General features: G+C 47.7%; 1 protein-coding gene across 7 annotated transcripts in view; it reads left to right on the forward strand.

Moving 5' to 3' along the window:
- Positions 1–20,786, forward strand: part of KAT14 (lysine acetyltransferase 14) — a 58,931-nt gene that overhangs the window by 29,285 nt on the left and 8,860 nt on the right. For 5 of the 7 annotated variants that reach the window (XR_010836570.1, XR_010836572.1, XR_010836571.1 and 2 more), the window contains one exon: positions 1,384–2,362. Coding sequence is in view for 4 of the 7 variants with exons in the window: in XM_059037086.2 (XP_058893069.1) it covers positions 1,384–1,557 (174 nt within the window). In the remaining 3 variants the exon portion in view is untranslated. Of the gene's footprint in view, positions 1–1,383; positions 2,363–9,632; positions 9,898–20,786 lie in introns of those variants that run through there. The other 2 variants (XM_067013430.1, XM_067013431.1) reach the window with 2 other exon arrangements.

Genomic DNA, 20,786 nt, shown 5'->3' on the forward strand with positions numbered 1-20,786 from the left:
ACCTCCCCCATCCACCCTCTCCTGGCAGGATGGTCACAGGCTTCTGCCTCCTCCTTCACTAGCAAGGGCCAGTGGATAGGGCAGGGGTGTTGTTCTGGTGTCACACTCGGTCCTTACTGAGCCTCCCTGGCTGGGAGGAGGAGTGTCCGTCTTTGTATGTGGGTGCCTGGCCCCCGGCCAGACCATAAACCCTGGCCCAGACACAGTACCACCCAGACGGTCAGTTGTGCTCGGCTACGGCGCTTCTGGGACTGTGCCAACTTGCAGCGTAAAGAGGACTATCATCCTTGGTGTGCTTGTAGTTCTTTCTTGTCCTGAAAATGCCTTTGGGTGCAGAATGTGCGGGAAGCAGGGAGGAGAAGGTATGTGTCTGCCTTTGACCTGGGATTGTAAAATCTCAGGAACTCATCAAGTCCAGGATCTCAGTACCTCGTCAATAAAGAGTAAGTTCTGAATTTATGTGACTTTCGGGGTACTTTCTTCTGTGTAGCTAATTAAAGAATCTAAGAACTTGCCTAGACTTGACAGAGCAAGCATTATTACTCTTTTCCCCTAGGATCAGGCCCATGCTAAATGCAGAAACCTCAGTTCTGAGAAGTTTGGAAGTGATGAGAGAGTGTCTTTGGGATTCAGAATGTCTGTGTAAGGTATTCAAGTTGTATAATTAAACAGAAATCTTAATATTTCATATCTGGCTACATAATTTAACATATTTTCTAGAAGGTCTAGGTAGGGAATTTTTACGATTCCCTTGCAAGTTGACGTCTAGTTTTTTTTTTTTTGTTTGTTTGTTTGTTTGTTTTTTTTTTTTTTTTTGTGATACGCGGGCCTCTCACTGTTGTGGCCTCTCCCGTTGCGGAGCACAGGCTCCGGACGCGCAGGCTCAGCGGCCATGGCTCACGGACCCAGCCGCTCGGCGGCATGTGGGATCTTCCCGGACCGGGGCACGAACCCGTGTCCCCTGCATCAGCAGGCGGATTCTCAACCACTGCGCCACCAGGGAAGCCCTGACGTCTAGTTTTTATAAGCAGAATGTCTCATCTTGTCCTCTGTTTCTTCAAGATTGTTGTGATGTTGGTATTGATACGCTTGATGTATTTAAATGCAATTGAATATAAAACAATTGACAGTGAAATATCCCTGTTGGCTCTTTGCTCCAAAGAGAAAAAGAACACACCCAGCTTACCGTCTGTTTCCTTGGTCTTGAACGTTTCGGCGCATTGTTTTGGTGGCAGCCGAGAAGGGTCAGGTTTCCTGCTGTTGCTGGTGCTGCAATGTCTCTGGTTTCTGTAACTGACTGCCTACACTTAAAAGTTACTTCACCCACTCATTTTCCCTCTGGCTTTTTCGTTTTCACCTTGTGTTTTCCCACTCTTTCGGCAGACCTGCATGGGCAAGGACGTAACCCTTCACGTCTCAGCGAGCAACCCTGCTATGCTGCTCTACCAGAAGTTTGGATTCAAGACTGAAGAATATGTTTTAGATTTTTACGATAAATATTACCCCTTGGAGAGCATGGAGTGTAAACACGCGTTCTTCCTGCGGCTGCGACGCTGATGTGAGTGCACGCCTTCACAGAGGGCACACGTGCTTGCAGAGAAGGGATGTCAGTAGACCCCCAGTGGCAGGTGCTCGCTTCACTGCAGGTTCTGATCTCAGCTGAGCTGAAAGCAGCGTGGGCAGTGGCGTCGGTAGTGGGTGCCTCTTCGGCTGAGTCGCTGTCCAGCCCTTTCTGGACAGGCCTTTGCCCACACCTTGGACTCCACGGTCAACTAAGACTGGCAGGTGTGCTGTCCTTTGCCTGACAGCCTGTCGAGCCAGGAAGGTCCAAACTGATGTTCTTGGGGAGAGAGATTCTGTTCTGTTTATAAAGTGTGAGAAATGTGATTGCGGTTAAGGGTTCCTGCGGTGCTTCCTTCAGAGGCACCATGCTGTCCTGGGGTGGTGCGATGATCACACGGGGGACGCCAGCCCGTCCCAGCCTGGCTGTGCTGTCACTGAAGCCAGCGGGACCCCTTGGGCACTCGCTGACTTTGGTCACGGTGTTCGTGTGTGACGTCGCCTCAGCTGTGCCCCTGTGAGCATCCCCCACCGGGGCCCTGGCCTGGGAGGCGGGGTCCCGTTCTCCCCTCCTATGGCCGGGAGTAGCTGAGTGGCCTAGCATTGCAGTTGTGCCCCGGATGGAGGCGAGCTGCGGTGGGAGGGGAGCTGGCCGTGGATGATCCCGTCTTGTCTGTAGAACGAGGCTGTTGGTGGGTTTGTGAGTGTTGGAGCTGGACTGTCAGGTGTTTTTGGATTTAGCAGGAACATTTCCAGAAGTATCCGATGTTCTCAAATAAAAATCTTTCCTTGTGACAACCCATGGCCAGAGCTTCAGTCTCATCAGTTTGCTTTCAGACTCTTTTTAATTAAGAGTAGTTCTTATCTTTTGGGGACATGAATCCCTTTGAGAATCCAAAAAAGGCTGAACACTCTCTAGAAAACTCTGCACATTTAGAAGTTTGCATTGGTATTCTGTGGACCACAGGCATCTCTGTTCTGGAGGCTGTGCTTAGAGGGAGCTTGAATCCCCTCGTTCCAGGGGAATGTGTGTCGCCCCCGCAGGAAGAGTCTGCAGCTGTCCTGTCGCTATCTCTTATAACCTGGCTGGGATCGGGGCTCCCTTTCCCCTCCCCAACATGAGGCCCTGGCTGGACACGCGGAGTCACTCAGGTGCCAGGATCAAAGCAGCGATGGTCAGCCTCCGAAAAGGAGTCTTCTGGGCTCCTCCTCACCCTCTCCCCTTCCAGAGGGTCAAAACCAGTATTTCCCAACCTGACCCTGCGGGGACCCCCAACCGGCTGGGAAGGGCCGGCTGTCACCTGCCGCTTGCTTGGCCTAAGGTTTAGGTTCTTTAGATTACAGGTATGTTATATTCTGCTATCTGAGTGTGTCTGTTTTATGGCTAAAGTGATGGAGTTTTTCACTCCAGAGCTCGAGGAAGAGCTGACACTCGGGGAAGACGGGCGGTTTGAGCCCCAGCCCGTACGCGCCCCGTGTGTGTATGTGTCCACAGACCTGCCGTCTCATACTTTCCTCCGCAGTGAAACTCCAGGGCTTCAAGACAGACCAATCTGCACTCTGAGTTGACACCTTATAGTTTGTGTCATTTTGAGAGAGAACTTCCAGGTGAGGGTGAGTGGTGGCTGAAAAGCAAATATACTGCTCGTATGTTCACATTTGGCCAAAATGTCTAGTATTCTAGTTAAAGTGAATGTGGCTAAAGGCTACATTAAATCAAAGGTATGTCTAGCAGAAGGTAGTGGGCTCCAAGTGGGATGGAAAGCAAAGACCTGATCTCAGAGGATAACAGGAAAAACAAGAATTGCTGGCAACTGGGGCCTCTGGGGTGTAAGCCTGAGGCGGGGCCTCATGTCCGTGCCACTGCCTGCCCTGAGCAGCACCCAGCACCCAGCCAGGTGGGCTCTGGAGTAGGCAGCATTGAGCAGACAAGGTACAAGGTGCTAAGAGTAGGAAAAGTGTCAGCCCTGTTCCTGAGCTCTGAATTCTCCCAGCGACTCCATGAGGTGGTCGTACTGTTGCCTCAATTTTAGGGAAGGGAAAGTGGGCTTGAGAGGATGAGTAAGTCCGTGCCAGGGCACACAGATAGAAAGCAGAGGACAGGACCCCAGTCCTGGCTCTGGCCCCTCCCTGCCTGCGGGGCATGTGACGTTGGGGAGGAACTCTCCGCGGGGCCTAAGGCCCCTGGACCCTGATAGGTGGCCTGGATTCAGAGCTGATTCGCTTCCCACTCTGACCTTCCATGTTTTCCTTGCTGGGCTCCCAGGTCAGGGTCTATGGTCATGTGCAAAGGCAGGTGTGTGTCAGTGTGAATGTTTTTTTGGGGAAGGGGCCTGAAGCTTCATGAGACGTTCAGAGGGGTGTGTGAGCCAAAAAGCAGTAACAAGCCCTGTTCAGACTGGAGGGAAGACCTTTCTGGAGCCAGCTGGGTGGTTGGAGCAAAGGTTCAAAAGGAATGACTCACCAAACGGTATCTTAGAAATGTTTTATTTTAATTTTGACATAATTTCAGTCTTGACAGAAAAGTTACAAGAGTACAAAGAATTCCCAGGTACCCTTCATCCCAGTTCCCTAAATGTTAACATTTCACACGTTTGTGCCCCCTGTACACATATGTGTGTGTGCACATGCACACTTTTTTTCTGAACCATTTAAAACTAAGTTGCAGATACTGTGCCCCCTTTACCCTTAATAAAAGCTAGGAATGTTCTTACCTAACTGCTGTACAGTGACAAAATCAGGGAAGTTAACCTTGATCTCTTGCTGTTAATGTACAGACCTAGTTCACATTTCACTGATTGTCCTAATACTGCCCTTTATAGCAAAAGAAGATCAAGATTGCGTGTCGCATTCAATTATCAGGCTCCTTTTGTCTCCTGTGATCAGGAACCGTCCCCAAGTCTTTGTGAATGTGGACATTTCTGAAGCGTCCTGGCTAGTTGGTTTGCATAGTGTCCCAGGATTTGGGGGCATCTGCTCTTTGCTCCTGTTCAGGTTCTGTAGGCACTTGGGCAGGAATACCATGGACATAAGTCCCGTTTCTGGCAAGGTTAACTTTTAGCTAAGGCAGGCATGGTTCACTTCGCAAATATGTGTCTTATGGAGAGGTTCACTGAGGATATGTCAGTACCCTGCTACTCAGACTTTGCACCCCTGGTCTTAGTATCCAGACAATGAATGGCATCTTAGCCTTCTAGGTTCATATCTCCTTGAGGAAGTGGCTTTTAGAGTGGGGTCCGCAGTGACCTGAACTTAAGTGAGGGCCTGCCTGTCACCCTTCAGTAAGATGCCGGCAAGAGCTCCTGCCTCCCCAGGGGCACAGCAGGGTGTCCTGGGTAGGTGGGCCGGGCACTCAGTGTTAAAGGTGGCGCTTCTCAACACTCACCAGGACTTCTCTGATGACCAAGAGGCCAAAAGATGTCTGTTACCTAGTGCTACGTACGGAACCACCACAAACTCTAACCACTTAACACCATAGCAGTTTCTTTTCTCTTGGGATTCTGAGGGTTTTCTGGATGGTTCTCTCCATGTGGTGCCAGCTGGGGCACTGGGGCAGCCCCTGTCATCTGGGAGCTCAGCTGGGGTGCTGGCCCGGGGGGCTTCAGTTCTCTTCCTGCCTCCCCGTGGGACTGCTTACAACACCTCATGGCAAGGTAGCTGGGTTCCAAGAAGGAACCTTCTTCCAGCTTTCCAGGAAGACAGACCCCACTGCAAGTGCTTCTCAAGCCTCTGCTTGCATCGTGCTTACTGCTGACCCATCAGCTGGAGCCAGTAATGTGACCAAACTCCTAGACCACGCCAGAGGGAGGGCTTCACAAGGCCAAATACTGGGATATGTGGTTCCTGAGGGGAGGGGGGTGGTGAGCACTAAAGTATAGTCAGCCACAAGGGTCATTATGGAAAAGCCTCTGAAGTTGTGACACCCAGAGGGCAGCTGCCCAGCTTGGAATTGTTCACCTTTGGGGCAACTGCGTGGGCTGTAGCTGGTGGACACCTCATCCATGCTAGGAAGGCAGTGAGGGCGTTTCTCGTGGCCAGAGAGCATGCAGGAGCTCTAGGTGGCCACAGTTTTTGTTTTTGTTTTGTTTGTGGGCCAGTCTGTAGAGAACAGGAAGGGTTGAGACAGTTTCAGATAGATTTCTGGTTAGGCCTCTTCCTGAGGCTGGCTGAGGCTCCCCCTCAGGATTGGAGAAGGCTTCCCCTTCCATCCATCCCATTTTATAGTAAATCATCCCTCCTTCCTTTTAAAGTTTTATGGAGGTGTAATTTGCATACTGTAAATCACCAATTTTAAGTGTACAGTTCAGTGGTTTTTAGTAGATTTATGGAGTTATCACTCAATCCAGTTGTAGAACATGGGGCCAGAGAGGCCCCTGGTGCTCATTTGCAGTCAGTCCCCACTCCTGCCCCAGCCCGGGCGACCACCAGTCTGTTTTCTGTCCCTATAGATTTGCCTTTTCTAGACGTTACATGTCAAATGACCCTTTTTGCTTTACTTCACGTTGGCTTGTTACCAGCTACCGGAGAGGCTTCTCTAACGTAGCAGAGCCCATTGCTTTAGATATTTTGGTATAAATCCTACAAGGCCTTTTGTCTTATGCACATACATATGCCCTGTCATTTTTTTTTCATATACTAGTTTTTAAAATGAACTGTGATCATATTGTATATCTTGTTTTATAAGATATATGACTTTTGGGGTTTTTTTTTAAGGTGATCACAAATAACATTCCACATTGTCGTATGTTCTAAAAAATCATATATGATAGAATTATATTTTGTTATAGGCATGTACCATAGTTTAACAAATATCCCTTGTTTCCAATTAATGCAATCATACCAACAGGCTAAAGAATAAAAATCACACAATCATATCACATGATACATGACAGAATCCAGTACCCATTCATGATAAAAATTCTCAGCAAAGTTGGAATAGAGGGGAACTTCCTCAACTTGATAAAGGACTTATGCAAAAACCCTACACCTAAACATCATACTTAACCGTGAGAAACTAGAATACTTAGAAACTAGAAGCCCTCCAGCTAAGATGGAACAAGACAAGGGTGTCCTCTCTCGCCATTCCTTTTAACATTGTACTAGCTAATGGAAGTTCTAGCTAATGCAAGAAAATGAAATAAAAGGTATACAGATAGGGAAGGACGATATAAAACTGTTTGTATGCAGATGACATGGTTGTCTATGTAGAGAATCTGAAAGAATTGATAAAATGACCCCAAAATGGAACTAACAGGTGAATAGCAAGATTACAGGATATGAGGTTATTTATACAAAAGTCAGTCACTTTCCTATATGCCAGCAATGAACTAGTGGAATTTGAAATTACAGACAATACCATTTACATTAGCAGGTATAAATCTAACAAAATACGTACAAAATCTATATGAGGGAAACTACAAAACTCTGATGAAAGAAATCAAAGAACTAAGTAAATGTGGTGATGTACCATATTTATGCACAGGAAGACTCAACATTGTCAAGATGTCATTTCTTCCCAGCTTGATCTATAGATTCAAAGCAATTTCAGTCAAAATCCCAGCAAGTTACTGTGTGGATATTGACAAACTGATTTTAAAGTTTATAACCAAAAGACCCAGAAAAGCCAGCAGGATATTGAGGGAAAAGAACAAAATTGGAAGACTGACACTACTCAACTTTGAGACATACTGTGAAGCTACAGTAATCAAGACACTGGTATTGGTGGAAGAACAGATAGCTAGATAAATGGAACAGAACAGGGAGCCCGGATATAGACTTCCATAAATATAGCCAGCTGATCTTTGACAACGAAACAAAGGCTATACAGTGGAGAAAACATAGTCTTTTCAACAAATGGTAATGGAACAGCTAGGTATCCACGTGCAAAAAAAAAAAAAAAAATCTAGACATAGATCTTACATCCTTCACAAAAATTAACTCAAAATGGATCATATAAAACTGCTAACATAGGAAAAAATCTAAATGATCTAGGGTATGGTGATGACTTTTTCGATACAACATGAAATGTTACCAAGCCAAAACTTGGGTCCACTCGCTGGTGTGCAGTAAAGCCAAACAACTGACACCAGGTTGTGGTGAAAAAGCAGCATTTATCACAGGGCACTGTACAAGGAATCCGGGACAGCTAATGCTCAAAGCACGTGAACTCCTTGATGGTTTTCAGCAAAGCATTTTGAGAGGTGAGGGAAGGGAAGGGAAGGGAGTCCCAGGGTAAGTGATCAGCTCTGATTGGCTGATGGTGAGGTCACAGGGGTTCACATGATCAGTCTTTAGGCTCTAGTAGGTCTGGGGGGCTATGTACTCATGGTCATCAAGTAGTTAAGCTGTTCTATCTAGTGGGAGTTTTGGCATCTGTAGAACAACTCAGGAAATGTGCATCAGGTACTATTATTTAGGTACTTCAGAGAGGGGCTGAAGCAGAGGATGTGGGGGGAGGGGTCAGTCCCAGGGAAGACCCCTTAGGGTCCTGGTTGGTTCCACAAAGGCACAATCCATGAAAGAAGGATTTTCTAAGCTGGACTTCATTAAAATTAAAACTTTGCTGTGTGAAAGGATACTGTGAAGGAATTAAGAAGACAAGCCACGAACTGAGAGAAAATCTTTGCAAAACACACATCTGATAAAAGGACTGTTATCCAAAATATACAGAGAAGACTTAAAACTCAATAATAAGAAAATGAACAACCTGATTTTTAAACAGGCAAGACACCTCAACAGACACTTCAAAGAAGATACACAGCAAACAAGCATGTGAAAAAATGCTTCACATCATGTTATCAGGGAAATGCAAATGAAAACAATGAGATGCTACTACACACCTATTAGAATGGCTCAAATTCACCACTCTGATGACACCAAATGCTGACGAGGATGTGAAGCAACAGGAACTCTCATTCATTGCTGGTGAGAAGGCGAAATGGTACAGCTGGTTTGGAAGGCAGTTTGGCAGTATCTTACAAAAATAGATGTACACACTCATCACATAATCCAATAATCACACTCCTCATATTTACCTAAATGATGTTAAAATGTATGTCTATACACAGACCTGCACATGAACCTTTTTTCAAAATTTCCAAAACTTGGAAGCAACCAAGATGTCTTTCAGCAGGTGAATGAATAAACTGGTATGTCCAGAAAACAATATTTTTCAGCACTAAAAAGAAACAAGTTATCAAGCGTGAAAAAACATGGAGGAACCTTAAATGCATATTACTAAGTGAAATAAGCCAGTCTGGAAAGGCCGCTTGCTGTCTGATTCCAATTATATGATATTCTGGAAAAGATAAAACTGGAGACAGGGAAAGGATCAGATTCTGGGGGTTAGGGAGGGAGGGTGGGATTATTAACAGGCAGAACACAGGATTTTTAGGGCGGTGAAAATACTCTGTGTGATAGTATAATGGTATAACGATGGATATACGTCCTTATTCATTTGTCCAAACCCATAGTATGCACAACACCAAGGATGAATTGTAATGTAAACTATGGAGTTTGGATGACAGTGATATGTCCGTGTAGGTTCTCCTGTAACAAAGGTACCATCTTGGTGGGGGATGTGGATAATGGGGCAGGCTGTGTATGGGGTGCGAGGATATTTGCGAAATCTCTGTACTTTCTGCTCAATTTTTCTGTGAACCTAAAACTGTTCTAAAAAATAAAGTGTTAAAAAGACGGTACTGCAATTAAAATGGGCAAATGATTTGACTAGACAATTCTCCGAAGAAGGTGTACAAATAGCCAGTAAGCATATGAAAAGATGCTCAGCACCATTAGTCATTAGAGAAATTCAAATGATATTCACAGAGCTGGCTAGAATCAAGAAGACATAAATAATCAGGTGGCTAAGGCTATGCAGAAATTGGGGCCCCCATACATTGCTAGTGAGAATGTAAAATGGTGCAGTCATGTTGGAAAACAGCCTGGCAGTTTTTCAAAATGTTAAACATAGAATTACCATATGACTCAGCAGTTCCTCTCAGGAGAAATTAAAACATATATCCACACAAAGACTTGTACATGAATATTAATTGCAGCATTATTCACAATAGTCTCCAGGTGGAAACAGCCCAAGTGACCGTCAGCTGATGAATGGATAAACAAATGTGATAGATGCGTACAGTGGAGTACTACCCAGCAATAAAAAGGAGCAAGCGCTGATAAATGCTACAACAGGGGTGAAGCATCATGAATTGAAACATTTCAAAGAAGCCAGACAAAAGAACATGTAAGAAAACATGTTGTATGATTCCTTTTATATGAAATGTCCAGAAAAGGCAAGTTAATAGAGACAGAAAATAGATTAGGGATTACTTGCTTGTATCGCTTCATGTTATATCACAGTCATTTTTTTCAGGTTGCTAAATGGTTTTCATGACCATTCTTTAATGGTTCTATTTTCTTTTTCTTTTAGTGCTCCTCATTAGGATTCCTGCTTTTATATATAACATTGCAGTGAACACATTTGTGCTTAAGGTTTTTTGCCATGGATTGGATTTTTTTCTTCTGGCTAGATCCCAGAAATGGTATTCTTAAGTCAAAAGCTGTGAACATTTTCATTGTCGCTTTCTCATTGCCAACACTGTCATTAATGTGTTAAGGTACCAGTCTCACCTCAAAACTACCAGGATTAGTTATTATCACTGGAAGTACTTGTTGCTAATTTTTAAATAGGCAGTAATTTGCCGTTTAAAAAATTATTAGCGTGGTTGAACATTTTCCATTGTTTGTTTCCTAGTAGCATTCCTTCTTTTACCAATTGTTTGCATCCTTTGTCTATTAATCTCCAGGGAGTAGGGAGATCTTGGTGTTTCTCATCATTTATTCATATGAGTTCTTCCCACAATTGAAGTGGTGATTCTCAACCCAGACTAACTGGCTGGTCCCATCTGGGGAATTTGTGGAGAGGGTCCCTCAAAATTCCCCTTCGTGTGGTATTAAGGAGGGAGGTGAAGGAGGGGGTAAGAGAAGGGAGGGACCAAGGCAAAAACAGAACAACTCAGAGGCAGGTAGGTCCTGGTCCTCAGCCAACCCCGTGTCCTTGTTTTCCCCAGTCCTGGGAGAGCAGGCTGCAGGGAAGAATTGGACATCTGTTCTCTGTCTCTGGGGCCCTTGGCCTGGTTCCCTCGTTTATCTGCTCTCATTAGTCGACGAAGGCCTGGTCTTCCCAGACCGGCCATCCCAGGAACCCCGCTTCCCTCTCTGGGCCCCCCTCCCCAGTCTGACAGCAGACCCCTCTTTCTGTCCACCCAGCCCAGATCCCCTTTTGGGCCTGTTGGAAATTTCTGTCCTCTCTTAGTTCTCAGGTCATTTGAGAGCACACACTGAGGTGTGTGGCATGTCTGTAAAAAGCTTGGCTTATGGACCATTCGGGCCTAAGTCCCGCACCTGCTGCTTGCTGGCTGTGCCTCAGTTCCCTGTTTGCTAAAAACCTGTGATGTGTTGTGAGGAGGACCTGTGAGAACATGTGGAGTACTCGGCAGGCTACCTGGTAGCTGGGGGCCACGGGACAATGGTGGTTACCCTCAGGGAGCGGGGAGACCCTAGTTAAAATGGGGCTGTTGCTTAGTGTTTCTCAGCCTCGGCCACAAAATCGCCCACACCTGGGTCCCGTCCTCCGAGAATTTGATGTTAGCTGGGCTGGGGTGTGGCTTCCCAGCCCAGGCGATTCTAATGGTGGCCAAGGTTGAGATGCACAGGCTGCAAGGACTAGTCCGGGTGTGATCTGCCCGTCATCTCCCGCCCCCACCCCGGCCTCCCAAGGGGAGGCTCCTCATCTCACTTTCCGAAATGCATCCCTTCTCCAAGCCTGAAGGCATACCTGAGCTGGTAACTGACCTTACCTTGATGAAGCCAGAGCAGGGCCCACTTCCTCTCCTGACTCGGGCTTTGATTCCATTTTATTGTCGCACCACTTTTTCTTTTGCACATGTTGGTGTTTGTTCTTTTCCTGCCTGCACGTCTGTGGACAGAAAACCAGACTCGTTGGCTTTTGTGACCCTTGGGGCATCTTGGAGCCTCCCGACTGTAAACTAGTGTTTGGGAAAAGTGCGTCTTTCTCCCCATGCTTGTCAGACATCCCCAGGGCTGGAGAAGATGAGGCCGGGGGAGTGAGGCAGGCTGTGCTCGTGGGCTTGGCAGGATACTTTGGGCTGCAAGTAGGAGAAGCCCCGGCTCAGAGGACCACCCACTGTGGTCTCACCCAGCAGACGTCCAGAGGGAGTGCGTCTCACGGTCACGCAACCATTAGCGTGTTAACCGTTAGCGTGTTAACCACGTGAGCTTGGGCTGGCGGCTTAAACTCAGTGTCCTCATTTGTGAAAAAGGACCGTTGCCCGTGCAGTGAGTTAACATTAGTAAAGGCCTTACAACAATCCCTCATGTGAAGGAAGTGTTTTGTATGTGTCGGCTACTATACAATCAGTCATCGCAGGGCTTCCCTGGTGGTGCAGTGGTTGAGAGTCCGCCTGCCGATGCAGGGGACATGGGTTCACGTCCCGGTCCGGGAAGATCCCACATGCCGCGGAGTGGCTGGGCCCGTGAGCCATGGCCGCTGAGCCTGCGTGTCCGGAGTCTGTGTTCCGCAACAGGAGAGGCCACACAGCAGTGAGAGGCCCGCATACCGCAAAAAAAAAAAAAAAAAAAAATCAGTCATCACTGTGTAACAGATGCGAAATTCTCAGTGGTCCACAGCAATCAGCATTTCTTTCCCGTGCGTCTGCAGGTTGGCAGGGCTTGGCTCGGCCCCTCCCGTTCAATCTGTGCACACAGCTCAGGTCTGCCCCACAGGTGTTCCCCCTGGGTCCCAGGGAAGCAGTGCAGCAGGTGCCGGAGCAATGCTGTTCACATAACGGTGGCAGTGACACAGGATAGAGGAAGAACACCAGCATCGGTCAGGAACTGGCACGATCTCACTCTGCCCCCTTTCCTTTGGTCCAAGCAAGTCCCATGTCCCAGCCCAGTTTCAGCAGGGAGGGGAGGTAAATTCTACTCACGCCAGTTAGTGGTAGTATCAAGTCATATGTCAAAGGACATGAAGAATTAATAAACAGTGTGTCATCGGTGGATTAGATCAAAGATTGTATTAACATTGTTAAATTCAAAATGTTTTCTCATTTCTCTTGTGATTTCTTCTTTGACCCGTGGATTATTTAGAAGTGAGTCATTTAGTTTCCATATCATGGGGGAATGTTTTCATATATCTTCCTACTACTGATTTCTAGTTTAATTCTCTTATGATCAGAGAACATACTTTGAAATATCAGTGTTAAATTTCTTAAGCCAAAGGCTATGCTGTGGTGATGTAATAGAACACCTCTTTTCTTAGAAAATACATGCTGCAGTATTTAGGGGTAAATGTCCATGATGCATGTAACTTACCCTCAGATGGATCAGGGAAGAATTCTGTGTGTGTGTGTGTAGATTGCAGTTAACTGAAGATGGGGCAGGGAACATGCACAGATCATAAAGCTAAAGGGGTAAAATGTTAACAGTAGGTGGATCTGGGCAAAGGATGTATAGGTATTATTTGTACTATTTTAATTTTTGCAACTTTTCTGTAAGTTTAAAATGATCTCCGAATAAAAAATAAAAAGAAAGGAAAAGCTAATAAGTCTCCCCCCTACTCCACTCCTCCAGGTGTGTATGTTTCCATATGCTTTCCTTACCCACACAAACATATACTAATATTTATACACTTAGATGGGATTTTTATCATTTTATTAAAATAGGATTATTCTCAGTGTATTAATTATCGTGCAACTTGATTTTCTCTCTTAACAATACATCATAACGGTCCTTCTAGGTCAAAAAACATAGGTTTAATTTACTTTGAAACAGAGGTTTATAAGTACCACAGTTTCTTCAACCATCCCCCTACTGTTGGATACTCCGGCAGTTTCCAGTTTTTTTGTCACCACAAACGAGGCAGCAAAAACCATCCTTGTACATATCACCCACGGTATTGGTGCCCAGTCCGTGACTCACTTCTGGAATTAGAATTTCAGTCAGAGTCAGGTAGCACCACAAACCCTTTGCGATTCATCATGTTCAAAGCTGTCGCACCGTGGGAGGGAGGCTGGTCTCCGGAGGCCAGCCATCTGCTCACCCTCGTGTCCAGTTGCGCGCAAGCCCAGCATTTCCAAGGCGGGCCAGAATGTCCTCTGGGAAGCTTTACAAAAAAGAAAAACAGTGCCCCCCCCCCCCACTTTTCTCTTTGGACCTGAAGAGACTGCTGGAACCGTCTGCTGTCTTGTGGCAGGGGCCCCATATCGAGGTGGCTGGGGAGTCCAGCATTTCCACGTGTCAGCCAGACCTGGCACGTTCCGCCTAAGCTAGTTCATGCACCTGCTAATTATATAACTTAAAGAAGGTTTTGCTAGAAATTTCAGGCAGAGCCCAGGCTTCTGTAGGTGGGGCCACAGGTGGCCCATGAGTGGCTGGTTGGATTCTCGAGTGGAGACAACTTGTAGTCCAGTTGATGTGGCTGAGATTGTGATCTTCACACAGGACAGTGTCCCACAGCAGGGATAACAGTTAACATCCATGGGATGTTGCCTCGTACCAGGCAGGGAGCTAAGCACCTTCCATAGAGCATCTCGTTTAACTCCCACCGTGACCCTGAGGTACAAGAGTCGTATGATCCTATCGCTTCACTCACCTGTGGCCACAGCAGTTCTGCATGAAACCACCCCAAACCTTAGCGGCCTGAAACAACCACCAATTATTTGCCTGCAATTGTGAGTGAATGATTTAGGCTGGGCTCACATGGGCAATCCTGGCTTTGGCTGGGCTCCTAGGAGCTGAGCTCCTACAGCTCAGCTAGGTTTCTGGAAGTTGGCTGGCTGTTGGCTGGAGTGACAGGGATTTTCATCCACATGGTGTCTCATCCCCCAGCAGGCTAGCCTGGGCGTGTTTACGTGCTGGGGGAAGGGGTGAGAGTGGGAGAAAGACAGAGAGTACCAAGGCTTGCTCAGGTCTAGCCCAGAATCGGCACATCATCACTTTTGCCACATTCTCTTTGCCAAAGCAAATCACACGGTCAGCCCAGACTCAAGAGGTAGGAAAATCACTCCACCTCTGGGTGGTCGGAGCTGCAGTCACGTTGCACAGGGCATGATACAAGGAGGGGTGGAGGTCTGTGGCCATTTTGGTGGTTTACCTCACCGGCTTTTGCAGGTCAGATGAGTCAGGAACAGAGAGGTTACTTAAGTCACCCGAGCTCACAGAGCCAGCAGGTGGCAGGTCCGGACCTGGGCGGGCAGACAGCAGCGCCCCAGCATCCAACCCCTCTCCCATCTGCCCGCGTCCTTGAAGGCTTCCTGACTGCGGAGTCATCTCGCCATCTCTGAAAATCCCGGACACCGAGTCAACCTCAAGGAGAGAATCATCTCCAAAGACCCTTGGCTCCTTGAAGGACAGGCATGTGACAGAAGTTGGAGGAGGTTGTGGGCAGATGGCCCAGCAGGTGGTTGGGGGGTTGAGTGGATGGGTGGGTGGACAGCTTGTTGGCAAGTAGATGATGTGAGAGGGCTGAGGACAACTGTCACCTCATCTCCGCTTGTCTTTTTTCTGAAGTGGAGGAGCAGGAAATAAATCTGAGCCTCCAGGTGGACTTTCTTGGGGCCGTCAGGCTGAGGGCCTGAGGTGTGGGGTCCACACTGGGATGAGTCAGCCTTTCCAATCAGAGGTCCTCTGAGCTAGAGACGGCGAGTGCAAAGTCTTCCTTCTTTCAGAGGAGGGAGAGCCCAGAGCGAATTTTAGAAGAGAGTCTTCAGCGCCAGGGTTTGGGCCGATCATTTCCCAAGTCTCTAGCCCTGTGCAAGGCACCAGGATTCCCAAGAGGACTCTTATATTCAAGGAGTTTACAGTCTGAGTCCCCTCATAGGGCCCTGGGCAAGGCCAGGGACACAGTCTGCAGTCACAAGTCCTGGCTGATGGCCAAGGAGAAGAGAGCGGCCTTCTCCATCCCTCTCTGTGGGGTCACCTGGGTGACTGTGCTGTGGATCCCTCATGTGTGCCCAGGCTGCATGTCAAGTATCCCAGCCCATCCCAAAGGGGTTTGTGGGAAAGGCCTTGACTCTGCTCTGGAAGCCACCCCCAGCCATCAGCCTGCCAGGCGGGCCAAATGCACTGGTTCATAGTTGGTCATGTCACTGTCCATGACCCTGTTTCCTCCCCATAAAACTCTGAGGAGATGGGATGGGGGCCAAGGGACACTCCAGCACCCAGAAGAGGCCTTGGAGAGCAGCAGCCTGAACAGCTGCCTCACCACCTGCCAGCTTCCACCCAGCACCACCAGGCTCTTTTTTTTTTTTTCCAAATTTGTGTATTTTATTGGGTCAGCTTGACGACTTTTTTACCTAGTTATATGAGATACCTAGTTGAAGACACCGGCCCTTTCCAGCACTGCAGAAGGTCACTTGTGCTCATCTGTACTTTCCATGGCCACCACTTTTCTGACCTTTAGGTGAGAAAGTGAGTTTTGCACGTTCTCAACTCATCCTGCATCCCATGCTTTCCCGAAGTTACACTCATCGTTACTCTGCACTGGTCTCTCCCGCCAGGGCTCCTTGAGGGCTCTGGCTGCTCCAGCTGGAAAGCCAATATTCGAGAAGCAAGTGTTAATGGAAAGGAGGGTTTGCTTTATTCCAGTTGCCAGCAACGGGGGGAGAAGGCAGACTGCTGTCCAGAGGCCAACTTCCCACTGCCCATCAGTGGGCAAGAGCTTTCATAGGCAGAGGGAGGGGGCCGCCTGCAGCACAGCACAGTCAGCTCTGACAGTCATCTCAAAATGTCACCGGTGGTCTGATCAGCATCATGTTGATTGTTTTAAGCACAGTCCATCTTCAGTTCCAGGGTTGGTTTGTTCCCATTTCTTTGAGGCCAGTTCTCGGAATTGTGGCAGCTTATGTCATGGCTACAGCCTGGTCATCAGGTAGTTAACTTCTTCAACCTGGTGTGGGTTTTAGTATCTATAAGACAGCTCCCAGGACATGGCTCAGGATATGATCTAAAGCCCTTGAGGAGGAACTAAAGGTCCTTGACTTTGTTTAATGGCTAAACTATTGTTATTTTGTCCTGTTTGACTGCTTTCCTTTGTTTCTATATTTTCTCATTTCTCTGATTAAATTTATTCTTAGGCTAAGGTTTTCTATGGACAAGAAGCAGGTGAAGGACATGGGATGGGGTTGGCTGTAGGGAGGTTGTGTCCTGGAAAGGCCCCCATAAGATCCTGTTCCATTTCAGGAGTTGGTTTTAATCACCTCTGTCCCTGTTGCCCTTCCCCCCAGGCTAACACAGAGCAGGGTGCCCATTGGATGTGCCTTCCATGAAGCCCAGCCTGCCTCTGTACAGCACAGGGTGATGGGTAAGAGCACAAACTGTCTGCCTTCCAAGTCCTGACTCTCTCACTTACCACTGTGTGACCTTGGGCCAGTTACCTAACCTCTCTGTACCAAACTAGGGAGGATAGTATTACTTGCGTTACAGGATCACTGTGATAATTAAGTGCATCAGTATTTATAAAGCTCTTCCAAATGGGGCATAGTGAGGCTGTTTAAGTGTTTGTTAAACGAAGACATGAAAAAAAAAGATAGTTTCCACCTGAGCAGCTGAGGGCACGGTCTAGCCCTGTTTTTTGACCACCATCTCCTGAGTCAGGAGTTAGCAAATTATAGCCTCCCTGCCACCAGGTCTTGTAAGTAAAGTTTCATTGGCTCACAGCCATGCTTTCTGGTTTGTGTGTTGTCTAAGGCTCGTTCACGCTGCAGTGGCAGAGTTGAGTGGTTGCAACAGAGGCCATTTATCCTCCAGCCTTTTGCAGAGTGAGCTTACTGACCCCTGCCCTGAGTCTTCTAAACCCACCATCAACCATGGTCTGCTGCAGCTTCAATGCAAACTGCTCTTACCTGGGAAAAAGTGGCTTCTGTGGATGTCACACTTTTAAATTCCTCAGCTGTCCTCTCTGCACAAACCCCTTTGACCCCCAAGGGTTTCCTTGGCCTTTATCCTGGTCCTCAAGAGCCCCTCAAGAGGCTCAGAGGTGGCCCTTTGTTGGGCTGGTGGGTGGGTTTGAACTGTCATCTCTGAGTGGGGACAGGTGAGAGAGGTACAGACATGCCCTTGGGGATTAAAGTTCCACCCAGAGCTGCCACAAGGGCCACAGTCCTGTTTAAGGTAGGCTGTTAAGTGTTGGCCTCAGGGCCAACTCTGGAGCTTGCATTCCTCTGGCACTTTCCACCAAGCTTGCTTGCAGATTACTCAGGAAGGCGCCAGAGAGTAGATTGTGAGATGCAATTTATTATGTAACTCTGGAGCTAGTCTTCGCAGGCCATGGGTTTACTGGGGCATCGCTCTGGGCCTTGCAGATACTCCCATTACTCCTGGAAACAGACCCACCCGCCATTCACAGGCTCCATTTCCTGGGTCCTATTGCCAACAGGAAAACAAAACTGAACCAAAGAAACCAGCATGAAGGCAGAACTTACTTCAGGGGAGGCGTGTAGGGGGAAAAGGACAGCAGACCTTAGCATTTCAGTAGGAAAAATCCACTCAGATATCCCTGGGTGGGTGGGAGTGTACATTGGAGCCACCTTTCGGGAAGGCAAATTGCAGTATGTACCAAGAACTTGAAAATAGTCCCAGCCTTTGACCCAATCTACCCTCTGGGAGTCAGTTATCACCACAACCATGGCGTGTAGCAAACCACCCCCAAACACAGATTTACAATCATAAACAATTTTCTTGCACGCGAGTGTCAAGAGCTGTGAAGGGTCTCAGATGTTATCCTATTTCCAAGTTACCAAGTGAGCTGGCCTGTTTCATGGGGCCTGGTAGGAGAAGTGAGTCTTCTGGGTCAAAGGTGAGGGGTGTGGTTTGTTCACCTCAGACATGGCAGTAGCCAGGGCTTCAGCATTTGCCCCAGTTCTTCACGTTCTGATTCTCACACGGCAGCGCAGTTAGGACAGGGGACACCTGCACACAGTGGGTGACACTAGAAACACACAAACATCGATTCAAGGTGGGTTGTAGACATAAAAGGCAAAACAATAAAGCTTCCAGAAGAGCATCTTGAGATAGACAAAGAACATTAGCCATTTGGCCCTGATTCCCAGTCCAGGCAGCTCTTGGCGAGGCCAGGCCAGGCCACCTCCGGGCCACTGGGTCTGCTCATTCCTCCACCCGTTCATTCATCACAAGTTTTCTGAGAGGCAACCATGGACAAGGCCAACACACAGCAGTAAAACAGAAAAGCAAAAACATTAACCATGAAGGAAAAATTGATCAATTGGACTTCATTAAGAGTTTATTTCATGTAGCTTGATGGTGTTCCAACTTTGCTGGTGGGGCACAGGGATTCTGAGTTATTTCAGAAGATGAAGAAAGAGAGAGCATCCGCTTGAGAAAATTAACAAGGTGACCCTGGCAACGCCCTTGGTGGGCCCAGCTTCCTGGCTGCTTGTCTAGGGCTCTCCCCTGCACCGCCAGTTGTACAGCGTGAGGGCCTGAGACCTGGCTCTGTTACTTGTCGTTTACTAGCATATCACCCTACAGAGTTACTTCACTTGGCACACGGCAGTGATGGGAGATGGAGGGCCGGCACTGGTGCTGGCAGCCACCCCAGCAGAGCCCTGCGCACTGGCTGTTCACATCTGCCGGCAGAAGCCATTGATGGACTCCATGACCGCAGTGCCACCACCCAGAGGCTGACACAACCATCTGAAAATGGAGTGAGTCAAAATGACTCAGTCTGCAAATGCTTCATTCAAAGCTGAGTTTTTAAACCAAAGCACAAACCATGGCAAGTAGGACTATTAATTCAAAGGAACAAAAAGAAAAGCTCAACCTTTATGTACTTATTTAGAACCACCTACCAATGTAAAAGCAAGACCTAACTCTGCCGTCTACTAGAGGTAAATTGAAGTGTAATCAACCCGCATGGCTGGATGTCCTCACCCAGTGAAGAGTATCCTCGGGTGGCTGGGTCCTGCCAGCTGAAGAACAAGTTATCAAAATAGAGCAGATCTCTCTAAAAGCAGCAGGATTCAAGGGGAAGGGACAAAGACCTTAACAGAGAGTCAAAGATTTGTGCCATTTAAAAAAACTGCCACAAAGGATGAAACTACCTATCTTATAGGCTGGTGATGAGGATTAGTGTTGAACATAATGCAGGTAGGTATTAGGCAGGTGAACGCATAGTCACTAGTATGATTATTATGGCTGTTAAGTAGTGAATGATTTGCATGTACCATCTAGTCAGTTCTTTTAACTGTGACCATCAGAACTTCAGTATCATGTAGCTTTTCTGCATGAGGTGTTCTGAAGCTGAGTGTCTTGGGTCAGAAGCAGACTCTGGGCTGAGGACTTGAGTGTTAATGGTTTATTAAGGATGCGCTTCCTGGGAAGACATGTGTAGGAGTAAGGGAAGCAGAACCGGGAGGGGTCAGCAGCTCTGTGCTTTCAAGTTAAGTCCTGTGGCTTCATCCTGGGGGCTCAGGAGTGTAAGTTATGCCTCGGAGTTTCCCCGACCTGAGACAAAGGAATTCTGGCATCCAACAGACGTTGTCTGGAGGGCTGCGCTTTGGGGAGAGTATTAACTCCCAGATGCTTCTACCAGTACTTTACCAGCTTTTTACCAGGAACACTGCTCTAGTGAAGAGTATCACTGTGAATCATGGAAGCACATTCAAGGGGTGATAGCCAAACAGTTAAAGGGATGCAGAGGGGTCTGGGAAGAGCCCTGACAGGCTCTACTACGCTTACTAAGCGCTATTAGGTTGAAGAGACATCAGCAAATGGTCTCCTTTCATGCTGGTTAGGAGAGGAACCAACATCTGTTCAAAGGCCACCATGTGTGAGGCCCCCCCCAAGAGAGCATTTAAAAAAAAAAAAAAACATCGAAGTCGGGGATTTCCCTGGTGGCGCAGTGGTTAAGAATCCGCCTGCCAACGCAGGGGACATGGGTTTGAGCCCTGGTCCAGGAAGATCGCACATGCTGCGGAGCAACTGAGCCCATGCGCCACAACTACTGAGCCTGTGCTCTAGAGCCCACGAGCCACAACTACTGAGCCCGTGTGCCACAACTACTGAAGCCCGCGCACCTAGAGCCCATGCTTCGCAACGAGAAGCTACCGCAGTGAGAAGCCCGCGCACCACAACGAAGAGTAGCCCCCGCTCACAGCAACTAGAGAAAGCCTGCGTTCAGC

Source organism: Kogia breviceps, chromosome 14 (genome assembly GCF_026419965.1).
Source record: "Kogia breviceps isolate mKogBre1 chromosome 14, mKogBre1 haplotype 1, whole genome shotgun sequence".
Classification (NCBI taxonomy): Eukaryota; Metazoa; Chordata; class Mammalia; order Artiodactyla; family Physeteridae; genus Kogia; species Kogia breviceps.